Raw genomic sequence first — 16,691 nt, 5'->3', positions numbered from 1 at the left:
AAGGAAAGGAGAAATGGGAAGAAAAGAAATTGTTGGAAGAGTAGAAAGAGTTGAAGTACTACAAAGAAAGCATGAACAAATGAAGATGTGGGAAGAAAGGGAAAGAAGAAGGGGAGAAAAAGGATGGAGAGAACAAAGAGGATGGATGAAAAAGAGAAAAAAGGATGACAAAATGAAATAGAATATAAGGTGTTTTAAAAAGAGTAAGAGCAGAACAAAAAGACAAGAGCAGTGTGGGAAGAATGCATAATGAATAGTGTAAGGTAAAAATGGAAATAATAAACAGCAAAAAACAAAATGGAAGAAAGAAGAGAGAGGCCACAAAGAAAAAGAACAGGAAGTGAGTGAAGTGCTTGCAAAACTGTTAAGTAAAACCCAAGGCCTGTTGTCTAACTGACACACCAAATATCATAGTAAGATGGTGACATTTCTTTCACCTTTCTCAGGGAGAAAGCAGCTGCTTCCATTCCACTGTCAGCAGGGATGACTGATGGAAGTCGAGTGAAGTGCATTTCAACATTCAAAATGAGAAAGCGTTCTGGGAAATGGCAGGAACACCCATCTACACCTTTCACCGCTGTATCGGAGAGCTGTCACAGCTGCAGAGTGAATGGCCACCTATCGAGCCTGACAAAAGAACACAAAGTGTCTGAAAGTCCTGACATGTGCCAAGGTGGCGCAGAGGGGGGAGGGAGGAGGGCCCGTGGCCAAAAGAACCACCACCTGGCAACCGTCAGCCGCCTCTCTGTCAGGAATATCCCATCAAATTGCATCTTACAGCTTCCAAAACGACTGGTGGTGTCACAGGTTTCAATCTAGAGGGTAGGTGGAGTGTGAACTCTCTCTTTGGATTTTGCCGTGTCCATTTGTTTTCCCATCTCATCTCCTTCTTCTCTCACCTCCCGGTGTTTGTTTGGTGTCGCCGTTGGTTAGGCTCGTCAGCCTCCATGCCGGCCGACAGCCTGTCAGTCTAAGCTCCTTTTAACACACAACAGCCCTGCACAGTGACACAGAAGCTCCGCTGGCATCCCGCTTAGCAAAATGGAAAAAAGGGCTTGGCTGCGTACACCTCTCCACTCTCATCAGCATCTCGTGCTGTCTCTATGTCTTTCTCTTTTCTCTTTGTTTTTCCCCTCTCTGTGTTGTGTTTCTGCCTGCACGCAACCACAGCCTGCCAGGGTGTCTTGCAGCATTTATTGGTTTACCATGAGGGATGCAGACAAAAGAACAGGCTTTTTTGCCAGAAGTACATTCAACTAATCTTTTACTCTGTTGTTGTTGCCTGTAGGGCTAGATACTACTTGATATTTTTAATACCAGTGTCAATATGGTACTTGAGTTTTGCTACCAGTACCAAACTTATCCTGTTTGTGTTACCTCACTATGAGAAATAGACACATTTTTGACACACTTTTAACCCCTCTATTTTTGAAAAAAGAAATATGGGTTAAACAAGCAGAACCAGTCCTGCCTCACATTTGTCACATGTCATCTATCTCATCATCTCTCAAGATTTTGCTCTCCTGGATGGATTTGAGCTTGCTCTTTCTCCAAATGGGCCTCCATGCTGTGTTGTGAGATGAGCATCCTGCACCCAAAATGCTGTCAAATCTTTCACCTTAAATTGCCAACTCAGCCTCCGTAATAGACCGGGAAAAAGGCAGGAAAGAAACAAAAAAAAAACTAAATACAAACCCAAGTGAAAGAAATGCCAGTTTGCACAGGACTAACAGCCTCTGTCACAACTGATAATGCCACGGGGTTCCATATTAGGTCCTGTTTTACTTTCCTCATATATACTTACCTTTAGTATAATATTGCCTTCAGTTGTTATGCTGATGACACGCTGCTGTATCTCATATTGAAACCTTGTGATTCATGCAAGTCAACTCCCTTTTAAAGTGCAATGAAGATGAAAAATTGGGGATAGCTAAAAGCTTCCTACCAGCTTAACCAGAATAAAACTGAGGTCTCAATCTTAAGACCAGCAGTTAAATGTCCCACCACAATCAATAACCTTGGGCCTCTGTCATTGAATGTAAAGTCCCATGCAAAAAAAAACTGTCCTCTTTGATTCTGTTTTAAAATTTGATAACCAAATCAACTCAGTTGTCTACCATCGTAGATCCCTTGCAAAATTAAAACCATTTCTGCCCGTTAAATATCTGAAGACTTTAGTCCACACTTTTATTTCCTCTTGCCTCGATTACTGTGATTCTCTTTATGTAGTAACCAGTCTCTCTCACCTGCAGCTTGCTCAACCTGCAGCAGCAAGACTCCTCACAGGTAACAGGAAGAGAGACCATATCTCCCCTGTACTGGTCTCTCTTCACTGGTTGCCAGTGAAGTACAGAATTGATTTTAAGATTTGTTTTTTAAGCACTGCACGGACTGGCACCAGGCCACATCTCTAAACTGCTTAGACCCTATTTCACTTCCCAAACCCTCAGATCTCATGACCAATTACTACTCTCCATTCCATGCACCTAGTTAAAAACCAAATGTAATAGAGCTTTTTTGGTTGTTGGCCCTAAATTGTGGAATAGTTTGCTGCTAACAATGAGATCTCCTCCCTCCACTTATACCTTCAAAAGCCATCTTAAGACCCATCTCGTTTCTTTAGCCTTTTAATTATCAACATGATGACATGCCTGAGCATGACCACACTCTGATTTTTATTTGCTTCTATTTTTGTGTGCAATGCTATTTTTCGTATTATGATTTCCTCAAGATATTTTATGTTTTTATTTATTTATATTCTGAAATTTATGATTGTTTTTACTTGGTCATTCTTATGTTTTAATGTCTTTGTGAAGCATTTTGTCATCATTTGTTCTTTTTAAATGTGCTCTATAAATAAACATGACTTGACTAATACCACATGACCTATGTGTTTAGTGAAATATGGTAGGTAATTTGCAGTGGAATTTTTACTTTACAAATTAGGGACACAGCAAATTAAGATCAAAGACAACCTCCACATTTATTACTGATTACTAAAGGTCGCCAGATGGTACTTGTCCACGTGCAAATTGGTCTAAAGCCACAGTTATAACCAGCTCAGTGGCCTAGTGGTAGAGTGTCCGCCCTGAGACTGGGAGGTCGTGGGTTCGATCCCTGGCCGGGTCATACCAAAGACTATAAATATGGGACCCATTGCCTCCCTGCTTGGCACTCAGCATCAGTGGTTGGAATTGGGGGGTTAGATCACCACATGATTCCCGAGTGCGGCACCGCTGCTGCTCAGGGGATGGGTCAAATGCGGAGAACAAATTTCACAATCAGTGGGACTTTAACTATAACAGTTATCACCCAACTCTGTGGTGTCCCTTGCATCTACAGTTTAAAGTCTCTTGTAGCCAGTCTTTTCCAGCCCAAAAACCTCACTCTCAACCCTCAGCTGCGAGAAAGCCCTGGTACAGTAAACATCAAACAGCAGACAGTTTGCCACTACTGTAGATAATGAACACAGTGGAGCATTTAGTAGCTAAAGAGACAGATGCTTCTGTCATAAGTTGATGGAGACCAAACCAGAGCTAAAAGGAGAACGACTAACATTCTTCTGGTGGCAAGAAACATTAGTTAGTCATTAACTTTGTAAGTTAGTCACATGTCGTATGTCGAAATATTTCAAGATGTTCTCACTCCCAGCTTGTCAAATACCGCAGCTTTGTCAGTGGCTCCAATTGTGACATGTTAGATACCCCCCAGCATCAGTTTTGGACATGTCAGTTTCCATGTCAATTTCCCCCTCGCCACATACCACAGTGTCTTTCAAAATAAACTTCCATCTTCACAGGAATTGTAGGTTTTGCCACCAAAACTTCTACATGTTTAGACAAAACTACTTAGTGGCTTGGGTTTAAATAATTACTGTATGTTTATTACAATAACTTAACAAGGATGTTACTAAGAATGCTGACACAAACACTGGCCTCCTGGGTAAAAGTCATGCATGTGTTTGACCCACAAACTCTTTCTACTATGTTATTGCCATGGACGGGTTTACGTTAGCATTGATGTCTCTCATACATGCTGCGAGGTGGCTGGTGAGGTGGTAACAGAGGCCGAGGGCTGCTGACCAGACTGCTGTATTTGATGCCGTGGGAATGAAAGTTGGTTGATTAATCAGATTGCTGTGGACTTACTTTATCCCCAAGTGACCAAAAACTCTAACAAATAAATTCAGGTTTCTCAACTGTAGTTTAAATACAAACAATTAAAGACTTTTACCCTATTAAAACAAAAAAAAAAAAAGATTTGAATTAGCACCTTTCTGATCAGTTGAGTAAAACAAACGTACCTAGATGTAATGCCAGTGTTCCATACTACACATTTTTCAGTACTCAGTGGTATGATTACATTTCGGTGGGTGCCAAAAAAGTATTGGGGTTTGATACCCAGCCCCTGTTGCCTAGCTGAGAGAAACATCAAACTCAATGATGGGTACAAATCTGTCACACAAGCAGAGCAGTATGTGTGTTCTGCTGCTGGATTTTTCTTTAAAGACAATGCAACTGGAGCTATAGTGGAAAGAGACTACTTCAAAGTCTGTTTGATGCTCAATCTAGGCTTTTTCTAAGAACATTAGTGAGACGTATGAACGAAAAGCATGATGGTGATAATGGCAGAGGGAAGTAGAACATATGGCAACCAACGAGAAACCCTGCCGGAAGCAAACAAGACTTAGCAAAGCAGAATGAAGAAAGTGAGAAAACTGGAGAGACGTGGGGGGAGGGCGAGAGGGTGATGCTGTTGGAAAGCAGCTCTCACAGGCCTGACTGAGCTAAAATTCGGGAGGCACCTTCCAGAAAATGATAGGGGAACATCCCCTCCTCTTCTCCAAATAATCCGGCAGTGGACTTGATTAAAACAATGAAGTGGAACAATGGAGACGGAGAGATAAGAGAAAAAAAAAAAGTGAAAGCCTGGTGGTGGTTGAAGAGTGTGCCTTATTTTCAGCAGCCCATTAAGTCTGAGAGAAACCGGGACCGGCTTGAGGAGAAGGCCAGACATCTCCATCTTTCCCACCATTCTCCTTTTTCAAGCTGCACCGTGGGGCCATGAGCATATGAATTTATATATATATATAAAAAAAAAAATCTGACGAGAAACAGATTAAAAACCTAACAGGCACGCTCAGCTGAGCAGAAACGCTGATCGAAAAACAAAATAAGGCGATGCTCCATGCTCGGCTCCACTCATCGCATTCTTGAGATATCATTAGCGCCTCTGCACTTAATATCATCATTACTATTGTTATCATTATCAGACCTATTTATCTTTAGTTTCCCCCTTTGTGCAACAAAACAGCATCATTTCCCGCGAAAAATCAATAGCACAATAGAAGGGATGTTTTCTTTTTTCTCTCCATTTATCTGCTTCCCGATCCCTCTATCTCTCTCGTCTTGCTCTCTCAGGCAGCTTCCTCCTAATGACAAGGCGGCAGCTACCAAAGCAGCATCCCACATGGATAACTGCCACCCCTCCCACCCCCGCTGCATCTTACATATACACACACATGGACAAACATGACATGGTATCTTTTAATCAATCTATTAAGGAAAGCCGGGGTGGCATTGACAGGCCCCTCACTGACTGATAAAGTGACCCGTGAGCCAACGTGAGAGCGTTTTTCTGGCCACAGCGGAGGCCAGATAATAGCTCAGTGAGCACTGAGATGATGATGATGATAATGTTGGCAACCGAGGGCCACGAAGCATATCCAATCCCTTCCCTAAATGTCAACCTTCTCCCTATATCGCTGCGACAAAAAGGCTCAGAGAAAAGGTTTGTGACACGGGGGCCTGCTTAGAATGGTTAACAAACCGGCTTGTCTCGTTTGTTCCTGGATTTAAGAGGAGCAGAAAAGGTGCGCGTGTATGCGCATACACTCTCCAACAGAGAGGAAAAGGAGAGTGAATTTGATAAAAAAAAAAAAAAATAGGCGAGGAAAGAGACAGAGATAGATGGAAGGAGGGTTGTGTGTTTGTGGGGGTGAAAAGATGTGCTAGCTCAGGCGCTTGTTGTGAGATTACAATGACTGTTCTGTTTTTCCTCCTAGCCAGGAGCGACAGGGCCCATTCATTTTTCGCAGCACAGAGAGACAGATGGAAGGCCAGACATCTCTTTCTTTCCCTGTCTCTTCTGTCTCCTTCCTTTTCTTTCTTTCTCCCTCTCCCTTGTGTGTTTGGTTAACCCAGGGCTGAAGTGCAGCGCGGTGACAGGGGCGTGATGCCTCGACGCTGACACCGCACGCCGCAGACAGGAAAGGAAAAGTGATGCTCTGTGTCAGCTAGCGGACGCCCCGCAGTGATGTTCAGTGCTTTCCATCTCCAAAAAAACAAAACAAAAAAAAAAAAACAGATGTTTGCGTGGCTGCAAACCGGCCATTATGTGGGCGACTGGGGGCGTGTTGGCAGCAGTCGGGTCACTCGTGCGTGACACAACAGTGCTGCACAATCTTCCTGTATTTCTGACGGCACTTGGCTGAATCATTGCGGGTGTTGCTCCGCAGCAAGGTATGACATTACGAAGGTGGACTCCGGAGTAAACAGTGCACTCTACTCTTCGAAGGCTCAGAGGATGAAGCGCTCACCAGCGCTATCCCAACACCACAGGCTGGAGCCGAGGCCATAATTGCAGGCGTCATAGCCTCCCTGCTGAGGAAATCACAGAGAGCTGCTTCGAAGATGCGCTGTACGCTTTACGGATCAGCAGGGAAACACAAAACCACGTATACATGGAATGAGATAAATCACTGGCGTCGTTCTCAGACGACTTCAATTTGCAATTCTGAGAGCTCTTTTTTAACGTGTATGGTATGCAAATCTTAAAGCGAGTGGGAATCTTTAGCACGTTTCAGTCCAGTTGGTCGAATTAACAAACCAGACAATGAAGCCATTTAAAAGACTACATGCAGACTTTCCTCACAAGAGCAGGAAACAGCATACATGAGGAAAAAGAGAGACGTACTGTACTTCAACACTACTGAACAAGAGCCTCATTATGATCAGAAACGGTTCTGAATGTGATCATAACCACCTAGCTCTTTTTATTAAAGAGAAGCAGGACTGAAAAAATCATGCGCCGCCATTTCAATTATCTCCATTATCCTGTATTCCTGAATGTAATGTTATGTAATCTTATTATAAAACTTATTTTCCATTTCATTTTTCTTAATTTAAATGTGGTGATGTGTTTTTTTTCCCTGTCACAACACTGACACTCATTTCCAAGCTGATTTTGTATTGGAAACAGGTTTTTGTTTTATTTCAGCACTCAGTAAGGCTACAAAATGATTCAACACATATACAGAGAGCCCATCTACACAACTGAGAATCTCTATACAAAGAGGGAATCTTTTCAGAGAGTCTTCACATGACAATAAAGCAGGTCCAGTAAACCAGAAATGCTGAAATTCTTCTATGCCGCCTTTTTTTTTCTTTTTATAGCTGATTATACATCATCAGCCACCAAAGTGATCCACATTTGCATGTGGCCCATGGGTGACGTGTTTTGGTTTTTTTTCTGGAAAGCCGATCTTGCCTTTCCCTGTGCTTTTTCCAAACCAATCTCCTGGATAAGAGCCTTATTAATAGAAAAGAAGAGCGGGGCTGGAGGTAAGGAGAGCAGCGCTGAGAGCCTGCGGATGATGATACCCAGCAGGAGAGAAGCACACTCATCTCTGTTCCTACATCATCTGCCAGCCCCGTGAACATGAACCAGCCACCTTGGGCTCGCTCGAAGCCGGTATCATGACAACACGTGGTCGAGCCGAGGGGGGAGGGAGAGGAGGCAAAGAGGAGGTCAAGTAGAGAGAGACAGCGAGGGAGAGATTATCAATGTTCCACGTCCTGAGCCGTGGATTTGCCCTTCGGTGCCGGTGCCCATTTGCCCAGAAATTTGTCACGTCGCAAAAGCATCACAAACTGGCAGCTGAATATCTGTCCATCTGTCCTTTTCCTATGTATTTCCATAGCTTGTATTTTGTTGAAATAGATTTTCTCCTAACAAAAAAGACGTTTTGAGATTTTTCTCTTCATTTCTCATCTATTAAAAGACAGAGTGATATGCAGCTGATTTTAACATGTGCCATTTTGCTATGCAATAAGCCCCAGCTCTCCCATTTTCTCTCATAGCAGGCGTTTTTTAATTCTTTATTTTTAATCCCTACAACATTGTTGTTGTTTTTTTTTTTGATAAAAGCATCTGTTTGTTTCCTATCAATGAACACACTGGAAAAAGACTGTTTTACCTGCTAATGAGCCTGTTTTTAATTTAAAAAACGACTGCATCTTTATTCAAAGAAAAAAAAAGTGTTAATCCATTTGGTTTTACTCATCTTGAATATCTGGTCCGTGAAAAACAGCTGGCTTCATTTTCAGCAGCACAAACAATCTTGTTTTCATAGGCCACCACGGATAAATGAATCCTCAAACCATTCTTTCCATCCTTCTGTCTGTGCCTCCACCCATCCATCCATCCATCCATCCATCAGCACGATCCATCTCTCGGAGCTGCTCTCTCTTCGACTCCTCGGCTCACTTGACTTTATTTCTCTCCAGGTTTGTGATCAGATGGAATGCAAGATGATAAATAGAGGGAATGAGGGGGGCATGGCACGAAACCCCTAAATGTCTAACAAGAGCCACATTTCAAAAATTGAAGTCAGTATATCAATCCTAACGGTGTTTAAATACTGGGATGGATTTGTTAAAGCAGCGTCTGTGCTCAGTGGTCAACAGGGCATCTTTTGCTCTGCCTTTCTCTCATTCTGTGAGTGTGTGTGTGTATGTGTGTGTGTGTTCCAAGACATCTCCTAAGACTCATAAGACATATAAGAGCTAATCTAGGCAAGCTGAAAAGTAGGCTAATACAGCCCGACTAGCCGGCTGTGTGATAACGTGTCATATCTACAGACAGCTCTAGCTGACAGCTCCAACACGAGCTCGGTGAATTTTAACATCAGAATGGCCCCTCACACTTGGGGATGCTAATGGGGGCCAATACGAGTCCAAGATGTGATCAAGGGTCCAATGGATTCATTAATGCACTTCTCAGATTTCTTTAAAAGACAGAACTAGTAAAAGCCTGTTTTGCTCACGCCGCTGTTACGCACCGATTTGAGAGCAGAGCTGAGTAATATATCTGTATGCTATCAAACTAGGGTCGTGACTTTGCACTTGGACAGTGTTGAGGATTTTCGGTTATTGCAGTGTAAAAGGTTCTATTTGAAATTTGCCATTTAGTCGTTTTAGAAGCTGAATCACATTTCTGAGCTTATCTGTGTGCTGTGGCTGAGTCAAACAAACAGAGAAAACCTCTCCATCTCTCCACATTACAGATTCCCTTTTGCTTATCCTCTGAAAGCACCATTTGTCACAATGTCCCAGTATTTGGTTAGAAATATTGGGACGTTAACCATTTTTTTCCCATTATCGCCCCAACCTCGATTGAATCTAATTCTAATAGTACTGATTCATATCTAACGACAAAGATGCCCACAGAGGGAATTCCTTTATAAAATACGACCACATCTATATGCATATGGCTCTATTTAAAGGCTGGGTGGGTGGGTAACGGTGAACATGAGAACATCACACCTCCAGAATTTCACTCAGAGCTTTTGTAGGGTTGGCCAGCGTGTGTGAAATTGTCTTAGACGTTTCTTGGATCTTCACACAGCTGGAGAAATGAAGCGTATATGGACACTCTGGTCAAGGTCAAATGTGATTTGTTGGATTTATTTCCCAATTTGATACAAGAGATTTCTCCTCTTTACTGTCTGAGAGTGAGAGCAACAGAAAAGGTGTTGTTCTTCCTCAGGTATCGGCTCCTGAGGGTTTAAAGCCAGACCTCACAAACTGGGGTCCAGGGCCCAGGAGTGTTTGATTTAACTCTAAGTGAAGCATAGGGTTCCCTCTGCAAAGTGAATGTGGGAAATCGTTCAATTCTGTTATATAACAGCTGGAGATTAGCCCAATTAGAGAGAGGAAGCATTTAGGACAGTGTTTTCTTCAAAGTAGTCAGTGTTCCACGGCCATATGGTATCTAGAGTCCCATCTTCTTGTTTGTTGAACCCCTCTGAGGGGTCTACATGACAATCCCAAACACAGACACGAGGTCTGCTTTCCCCTCAGCACAGATTTGAGCCTCAACTGCAATTTTTGGGGGCTGTGTGCTTGAGTGTGTGAAGCGGCTTCACAGCCCTGCTGTCTTGCTCGAGGCGGTGAGATAACGGCTTTGGCGTACGCGCCGCCGGCTGACAAGGCATCACATCTTCCTCGTTTTATCTACCCATATTCCTGACCCAACTACCAGCCTTCCATGCCTGCTGCTCCTCTAATAGCATCCCAACCTATTGTGTCTTTTCCCCCAGTTTGATTGCTATTTAAAGGGTTAAAAAGAAATTTTAAAAAACGGTGGATTTGGAGAGCTTAAGAGCGAGTTCTACCAGAGGGAAGGAAGCAGGGGCAAATACGCTCCTGTGATGGAGTTGTGCTTTTAATGGGTATGAGGAGGTTCAAACAGGTCTCTCAGATGCATACTAATCCTTCCACTAACTGCCTTTTTTGCGTCTCCGACAGTTTGTAGTCGACGTGCCGGTGCCGGGGAAGCGCGTCAAGCCAAAAGGCACGAAATATTCCCAGCCAGTGACCCGTTACAGGATACTCCGTGAGGGGACCTGACTTCTATCAGCCTATTAGAGATGCATTGCGCTCTGACAGTGCCACAGCGATAACCACATTCCTTCATAGACACGAGCACAAAACAAAAAAAATCCCAGTGTTTGACTTGTAGGGGTATGAAACTTACCAGGATGACACTCGGCCCACAGGAGCACGAAGGCAGGCAAAATGAGAGAGAAAATCCACCAGCAGCAACAACACGATTGCAGTAGCCTCCACATGGTAGTGATATGCACGTCGACATGCAAACAATAAGCAGCAACAACTGTTGAGTTTCCCCCTTTTGCGGGCAAATCAGCGACGCCTTCGCTGCGTAAAAAGCAGCACCGGAGACGCAGCGCAGACGGAGACTGGGCACGGTGGAGGGCGGAGAAATTTTTAGAGGTCCAGTAAAGAGTCTTTCCGTCCCAAAATCCCCCCGATATCCCCGGATATCAGCATAACACTCGGGTACTGATGGTTGTGGAGGAGCGTGTATGTGCAGCAGGAGAGGGGGGAAAGCGGGTTATGGGAGACTAGCAGCGGCGGTCCACACAGCGCGTCGTCGCTCCTGCGGCTGCGGCGGTGGAGGCAGCGCTCGTCGGGCACACAGAGAGGGGAGAGTCGGTGTTGGTGTTGGTGTTGGTGGTGGAGAGGCGCTGGAAGCTTTCCATTCCTCCGTCCATCCAGGAAATAGCGTGTGAGCCCAAGTCTGGCAGAGACTTTAAAACAGTCTTGAGGGGAGAGAGAGAGAGAGAGAGAGAGTGAGAGGGAGAGGGAGAAAGAGAGAGAGAAGGGATGGAGAGAGAGAGAGGTCATTCCTCTGGATCCTAGCGCCGGCTATAGAACGCACAGTCGCTCAGGATAATAGCATGCACATGTCCCATAATAATGGGTAATAATAGATATGTGCTCTCCAGGGGGTCCTCCAGCTTTTTGTTCATATTAAAGACTCTAAAATAGATCCACGTTAGACAAAGCTCCTCCGTCTCACCATTCCTGAGGATTCTGTCCTAGAAGGAGCCCAGTGTGAAAGGGCTGTGTTGAGTGATCGGTTATGAAGCATATTGAATCAACCAAATGCATCAGTCAGTGCAATGCAAGGTGACATAGTCTCAGCTTAACCTAAATAATGCTGTGAGTCTGCATCACTGTAAAAGAAAGCAAAATTGTAGTTTGTTTGCAGGGTCGGAATAAACCTTTCTGTGGCCCTAATCAGAATCTGGCCCAGGCCACCCCTCTCACCCTCATGCTTTTACATTGCAGTGATGCATGTGGTCAAGCCACAGCCGGGACCCGTAGATTGGGCAGTTTGGGCAGGCTTGTTTGAAACATCCAAAACATTCTCGCTCAGACCTCGTCACATATTGACGTTTTGGTCATGGACTTTCCATGTCCACATCTCACGTGCAAGGTACCCTGGGTACGTTGGTTGTTGACATTCTGGGACACCGTGTCAAGTTCTCTACTTTCAAGATACACTTCCGTTTTCACAGGAAATTTAACTTTACATCAACATACTACGTCGGTACAACACTGGTGACGTTTTTTTCCTCCTTTAACAACAAACACACATGGTTAGGTTAAGGCAACAAAAACATGGTTAGAAAAAAAAAAAACATGGTTTGGCTTTAGAATATTATGTGACACAAACACCTCTCTCTCAGATGAAAGCCAGTGTTTGCTGGACTCATCCACCACCCCTCCTGCCTGCCCCACTTGGACTTTCGCCGCCTTAACTTTTGTCCTTGTCCCACAGCGTTTCCCGCATATCATGCTGACGTTAAAGGTCGGTTTCTGATGCCACAAGTAACTGCCAAAGTGCTGGATTTCGATGACTTCAGAGTGTGACCGGGCTCAAGCATCACAGGTTTCGGGCAGGCAGGTAACTTCCTTGCTCTTTATTCGGATCCACATTAGCTTTCACAAAGTGTTTGCCAGTCTTCCTGGGGTCCACTCACAAAACAACATTAAAAATACATCAATTTAAAATCACACAGTATCAGTGAGACGATAACATTCAGTATCAGTCCAAACTTAAGACAAAACATGAGTAAAAAAGAAAATTGTCACAAACTCACTGTACCAAATTAAAAAAGAACAAAAATTAACAAAAATGTTCCAGAACTGTCATAATAAAATTTACATGTGATTCATCAGTTTCAATTTTAGTGACTTCTTGAAGGAATATCTATTATTAATCTCTCATGCTGGTAGGGAGCACATTCCAAGTTGAGACCCCTCTATAAAGAAAGGCTCTCATTATAGTTTGTGTGTGGACTTGGTGCCACAGAAGTTCAGTGCTCACTTGACACGTCACGTACCCATGACAAAAAACACTATACTAGTTTATATACTTCTTTTTACTGTTACTGTACATTGTTCAATACTAATGTGTTCATTTTCAGCCAATTGGTATGGGTATTCAACTCAAGTGGTAGATTCTCACTCAGCCCTGCCATCATTGGTGATACATAGAACAAAGTGGCAATGTCAGCATACATTACAACATCAGCGTTCTTAACACCATAGTTGTCTCACCTTTAAGGCGCCATCAGAGGTAGTAACAGCACCAAAAGGGTGGGTTTCTGTGGGTGGCACAGGTGTGATGTTACAATGACATGTTATTCATGCAACCCACTGTTGGGAAATTTAAAAAGTTGCTGATAATAATTACCAGCTAACTTAAAGAAGAACAACAGCCAAAAATGTCTGCAAATTGGGATAACAATGAGGTCCTAGTGCTCCTTACCCTCTGAGCAGAGGACGAGATCAGCCGCTATATAACAGGGATGGTAAATGATTGTCATTGTCCTGTTATGCCATTGTTATTGTTTATGAAGCACTGCCAATGTGTATGATAAATATCACACTAGAGGCCAACACTGTTGCGTTACATGTCATGCCAGTCATGCCTCTTTTGATTCCACGACGCTGGCTTGCTGTCTAGAATCACACACTGAAGCAGCATGACGCCACTATTGTTTGGGTCTCTGTAAAAATGAAAAGGCGGTATGAAGAAGGAACTTAGTAACGGCTCTAAAGCGCACTATCTGTGTAAATAGGGCTACAGCGTCTCTCACACAGCAAGCAGATTTATCATCAGCACTGCTGCACTCAGGCTTTTTGTTATTAAGCTTCTGACCAGGAATATCTGTTAAAATAACACATTTAAATCTCTATGGTCATAATGTCCTGTTTTATAATATTTTTTAAGCTAGTTATGCTTTCAAAAACTGATGGGGACAAAATCAGCCATATTAAAGGATGGGTTGGCATGTCCTCAGCATCCCCAGTGTCCCCAGTGTCACCAGTGCAAATGACAGCCATGTTTGTTGGTGAATGAAATGCATCAAAATACCCACATATGTTGTTATATGTTTAATCTATGCAAGCCCACACTGATGGCATTGGTGGCGTGTCATTGTGGATTGACACACACTGGGTTACACCACGTTGTCAACATGCACCTAAAGCTGCAATTTTCACATTTGCTCTGCAGATCAGCACATCCCAGCTACCATACCTTGATCTAATGACTGTGTGACACATCCAGCGTGTGCTCTTGCACGTCAAATGACGCGAAGCAGACGAGTGGGCTACAAATGTGTATTTTTATCCAGATTCAACTGAGGATTTTAAAAAAGAAAATTCACAGTACTTTATTGTGTTAGTTTGGGAGTGGAGAATCCATTGAACAAGAACTTGATTTGTCACAAGGCTATACATTACCCAAAATACACAAGAATGAAGAAAAGGAAAACTACAGGTAGCCTATCATAGCTGGGATTTGCTCTTTGACAGAGAAAATATATTAATTTGGTGACAATTTCCTAAACTAATTTTTCTTCTTTCTTCTTTTTAAAAGGCAGCAATGTGGTATTCAAATCTTTTATTTAAGTAAAAGCAACAACACCAAACTATAAAATATTTTTTACGAGTAAATGTTCTACATTCAAAGTTCTACTTGTGTAAAAGTACAAGCAGACAAACTTAAAGTACCATAAGCAGAAGTAACCAGTGTGCAAAAATGTTAAATTACAGAGCCTCCAGTGATCCCAATAGATGATTTTTTTTTTCATCTTATTCAAACAAGATAAGTTAAAAGATGAAAAAAACATACATTCTGGGGGGACTTCAGAGATTCTCCTGTTATTTTAGTTGCGGGACAATTTACTCCTTTAACATTCTTCTAAATGCACGAGTCTAATCAGCAACATAACTGTAAGAGTCTGTTGGGCCTTTGATCTATCACTATGTGACATATTTAATAAGCCACAATCATATGTATTGTTTGTAAAATCAAAGTAACCATAGCTGTAAAATAAATGCAGTTGATTAAAAAGTACAATAGTTCCCTCTGAGATGGAATAGAAGTGTAACATATCATAGAATAGAAATACTCAAATTGAGGTCAAGTACCTCAAAATTCATTCAATTTATTATTTATTATTTGTCACATATTAGGGATGCATGATGATATCAGCACCTTATTGGTACAGATGATATTGGCTTTGAAAAAAAATATCAGAATCGGCGAACATGCTTTTTCTTATTTTGCACAATGAATGAATATTACATACACTGAAAAGCATTGTATTTCATGTCTCCATCAGCTGGTGGGCCATCATGATAAGAGTATGCATGCTTAATATGGTGTTAATTCCACTACAGAAGAGAGTGCTAAAATTAGGAGGGGGAAAAAGAATGAATATATTGATATCAATATCGGTTATCGGCCAAATGAGTTGTTACATATCGGCATATCAGGTATTGGTGTCCTGTATTGGATACATCATGCATCCCTTTCACAATATTCATATAAATACTATTTCAGTGAAATACAATCTGTCAGTATCTAAATTTGTGCATTTAAAACAGTGTAATAATAATCACGCTGCATCTGTAGCTTAGATGAAGCTTTGTTTGTGATCTCATCATCAGCGACAACCTTCAGAATCACCTGCTCACTTGCTATCCTACATTCCACATGGCAACTCTGTGCAAAATGCAGCTTTACTGACAAATGTCACTCATTCACACATCCACATTCTGGCAAAATAACCCTCAACATGAAGGGTATCATTACTTGTAATACAAAAAAAACCCATTTGTCCACGTGATCAAATGTCCCTGTGGCTTGGCCTACATATAGCAGAAAAAACAACATGGTGTCTTAAGACCTGTATTACAGAGCATGAATGTAGCATACGCACTAATGACCAAAAGAACCCTGTGGCTGTGCATTTAAATTCATTCAAACACAATATATCCACAATAAGATACACAAGGAATGAAAACCCCAGAAGAGGAGAGAACATCAGTATCATCTTTCTGAAAAGAGAAGCATGCTATATCTTTACTTCTAACATTGTATAACTAAGAGTTTGAATTCAAAATTTGACCTTAAAGCTTTTTCTTTATTTTGTAAGTGGTTAGAGTTGGAATAAAAAACATCAAAGTATGACTAACAGACCCTACTCTGCTTGATCGTGTTAATGTCTGTTGATGTAACCTCTTCCTTTTTCATTCTCCTCCATCTATAGTAAATACTGCCAGGCTGTACTAGCCTTTGGTGCATAAATTCTTTTGGGCAAGTATATTACTGTTTTCTATTTTTCTGGGTTGTATTTTTCCAAATAGTAGTTTCTTTGGTAATTGTTCCTTCTGGATGATTTATGTGACTCATGCTATACTTTCGCTTGATGTTTTGATGTGTTGGGTTTGGCCTGTTTAATAATTTATCTTGATGTTTTAATCTGTTTCGCCTTTTCTATGGAGGTATGCTTTTTCCCCTGTGTGGGACTATCAGACAGTGTTGTCAAGCTCTGCCTTGATTCATCCAGTTTAAGAGTGGACTGACTCTCTATCATGCAGATCACAACCACCTGAGTGATGAATGTGTCTGTTTATTGCTTGTTGTGCTTAGTGATGGAGATTTGACAATGCCTGATGGAGATCTCTGTTAGACTGAAATGTTGCTGTATTCAATTGAAATAGATGGGAGCTATCAGTGCAGTG

General features: G+C 42.3%; 1 protein-coding gene across 1 annotated transcript in view; it reads right to left on the bottom strand.

The window, feature by feature from the left end:
* Positions 1–11,397, bottom strand: part of ptprga (protein tyrosine phosphatase receptor type Ga) — a 607,325-nt gene extending 595,928 nt beyond the window's left edge. Inside the window, exon 1 of the mRNA XM_049566435.1 lies at positions 10,819–11,397. Coding sequence (XP_049422392.1) covers positions 10,819–10,912 — 94 coding nt within the window. The 5' untranslated portion in view covers positions 10,913–11,397. The remainder of the gene's footprint in view (positions 1–10,818) is intronic.
* Between the last annotated feature and the right edge of the window lie 5,294 nt (positions 11,398–16,691).

The sequence above is a fragment of the Epinephelus fuscoguttatus genome, linkage group LG1 (genome assembly GCF_011397635.1).
Source record: "Epinephelus fuscoguttatus linkage group LG1, E.fuscoguttatus.final_Chr_v1".
NCBI classification, from domain to species: Eukaryota; Metazoa; Chordata; class Actinopteri; order Perciformes; family Serranidae; genus Epinephelus; species Epinephelus fuscoguttatus.
This window is presented reverse-complemented; position numbering and strand designations above follow the sequence as displayed.